General features: G+C 46.1%; 1 protein-coding gene across 1 annotated transcript in view; it reads left to right on the forward strand.

Moving 5' to 3' along the window:
• Positions 1–663: 663 nt before the first annotated feature.
• The window catches only part of hif1an (hypoxia inducible factor 1 subunit alpha inhibitor), a gene marked incomplete at its 5' end in the record, with an annotated part of 19124 nt that continues 17757 nt past the window's right edge, over positions 664–2030 (forward strand). The window contains one exon of the mRNA XM_080547706.1: positions 664–939. Coding sequence (XP_080403832.1) covers positions 664–939 — 276 coding nt within the window. The remainder of the gene's footprint in view (positions 940–2030) is intronic.

Consider the following 2030-nt stretch of genomic DNA (forward strand, 5'->3'; position numbering starts at 1 on the left):
GACAGACAGACAGACAGTGGATGTATGCATTGGGATAGAGAGACAGACAGACAGACAGACAGTGGATGTATGCATTGGGATAGAGAGACAGACAGACAGACAGACAGTGGATGTATGTATGTATGCATTGGGACAGAGACAGAGAGACAGACAGACAGACAGTGGATGTATGTATGCATTGGGACAGACAGACAGACAGACAGACAGACAGTGGATGTATGTATGCATTGGGATAGACAGACAGAGAGACAGACAGAGAGACAGACAGACAGACAGACAGATGCATTGTCGTGAGCGAAGAAGGAACAGTTACAGTCCCCCCCCACCACTACTATGTGCAATATGACAACCCTCGGGTACATAAGGTTCAGAGATAGGACATGTTAGGATATTTATAGCATAGCATAGAGTACAGCACAGTGTTTTATTTGTATAGTATAGTATAGTAGATAGTGTACATAGCCTTTATTTATGTAAACCAGCTCTTTTTCCCTTCTTGTTTTTAGTATTTTTTTCCTAGCACCAGGGGAGCCCCCCCCCCTCCTAAATTCCGTTGTATGGTACCTGTACTGTATTAATGACAATAAAGACCATTCATTCAATATCAAGAGTGAAAGCGGACAAGGAGGAGGAGGAGGAGGAGGGCTATTATCTTCGACCGGCATGGACACGGACGCGGCGGACGCGGCAGCGGCAACGGTGGAGACGGAGAGCGACGCGTCTGCCGCGCCGGGAGGAGACAGCGGCGCCTCGTCCTCAGAGGGACATGATGTCCACACTCACAGTCCTCCGGGATCAGAGGAGGGACATGATGTCCACACCCACAGTCCCCCGGGATCATGGGACTCGTCGCAGCTCCGAAAGTATCCCTTCCAGACCAGACCCATACCCAGACTCTCCCACACCGACCCCCGCGCCGAGATGCTGATCAACAACGAGGTTTGTAAAGTCTAAAGCTAGAATATGCTGCAAGCAACACATTCCTGCTGACCCGAGACTGAAACTAAACCCTAGAAACCATATGATGTTACTAGTATCTAATGACTAGTATCTATGTCCTGCGTCCTGCTTTTCTTGCCAGGCAGAGAGCTGTTTTATTAGGCGTGCATTGAGATAGATGCACTCTTTTTTTGTCTCATGCATTGCCCACCATAGCTATAATATGTGGCTATGTTTTTATTTACATAATATCATAGTGATATTGTTGCACAACCAGCCACAGAGAAAACCTACTGGCGTACTGGTGTGTAAGTGGAGAGGCTCACTATGACATACGACATATCCTGCATGTCATCCCCCCCCCCCCCTCTCTCTCTCTCTCTCTCTCTCCCTCCCCCCCTCCCTCTCTCCTTCCCCCCCTCCCTCTCCCCCCTCCTTCCCTCCCTGTCTCTCTCTCTCACCCACGTACCCACCCACCCTTCCTTCCTGTCAATCTCTACTGTATCCCAATAAAACAGAAATTCCCTAACAACATATTTAGGTAACGATGTAACTCAGTAACCCACCATAATTGGTCCCAAATTCTGCTTTTAAACATATTGATTTTAATTATCGATTGACTTTATCTCCTTGTGATATGTATGTAGTATGTCATTCTGAACTATGATCTGAGAATATCCACACAAAACGTCAAGGTGTCACCTCTCAAATGTCATCCTGCTTTTGCATCTGATCGTCACAGTTCTAATGTGGCAGATTTAGGCTGGTTTGGGTCTGGTTGTTAGTCTATTCCTGTGGATGATAATGATGTACTATTTCAAGGTTCTTCAATCCTGGCCCTATTGATGGGGTCCTACTGATATTTAGAGACTTAGTTTTTGGTCCAGCCCACCACTAACACACTTGATTCTACCAATCGATGATGAGGATGTATGAGTCTGTGATCAGTTGAATCAGATGTGTGATGTGTGTGTGATGTGTAGATCTGGAACAAACGCTATCACACACACCTTGTGCAGGTCTGGATTGACGAACTCTAGACTAGATGCACATTTTTTTGGCACATTTTTCTTTTAACTAACGTATTTTAG

This window comes from Nansenia antarctica (assembly GCF_963989245.1).
Source record: "Nansenia antarctica genome assembly, chromosome: 17".
Lineage (NCBI taxonomy): Eukaryota > Metazoa > Chordata > Actinopteri > Argentiniformes > Microstomatidae > Nansenia > Nansenia antarctica.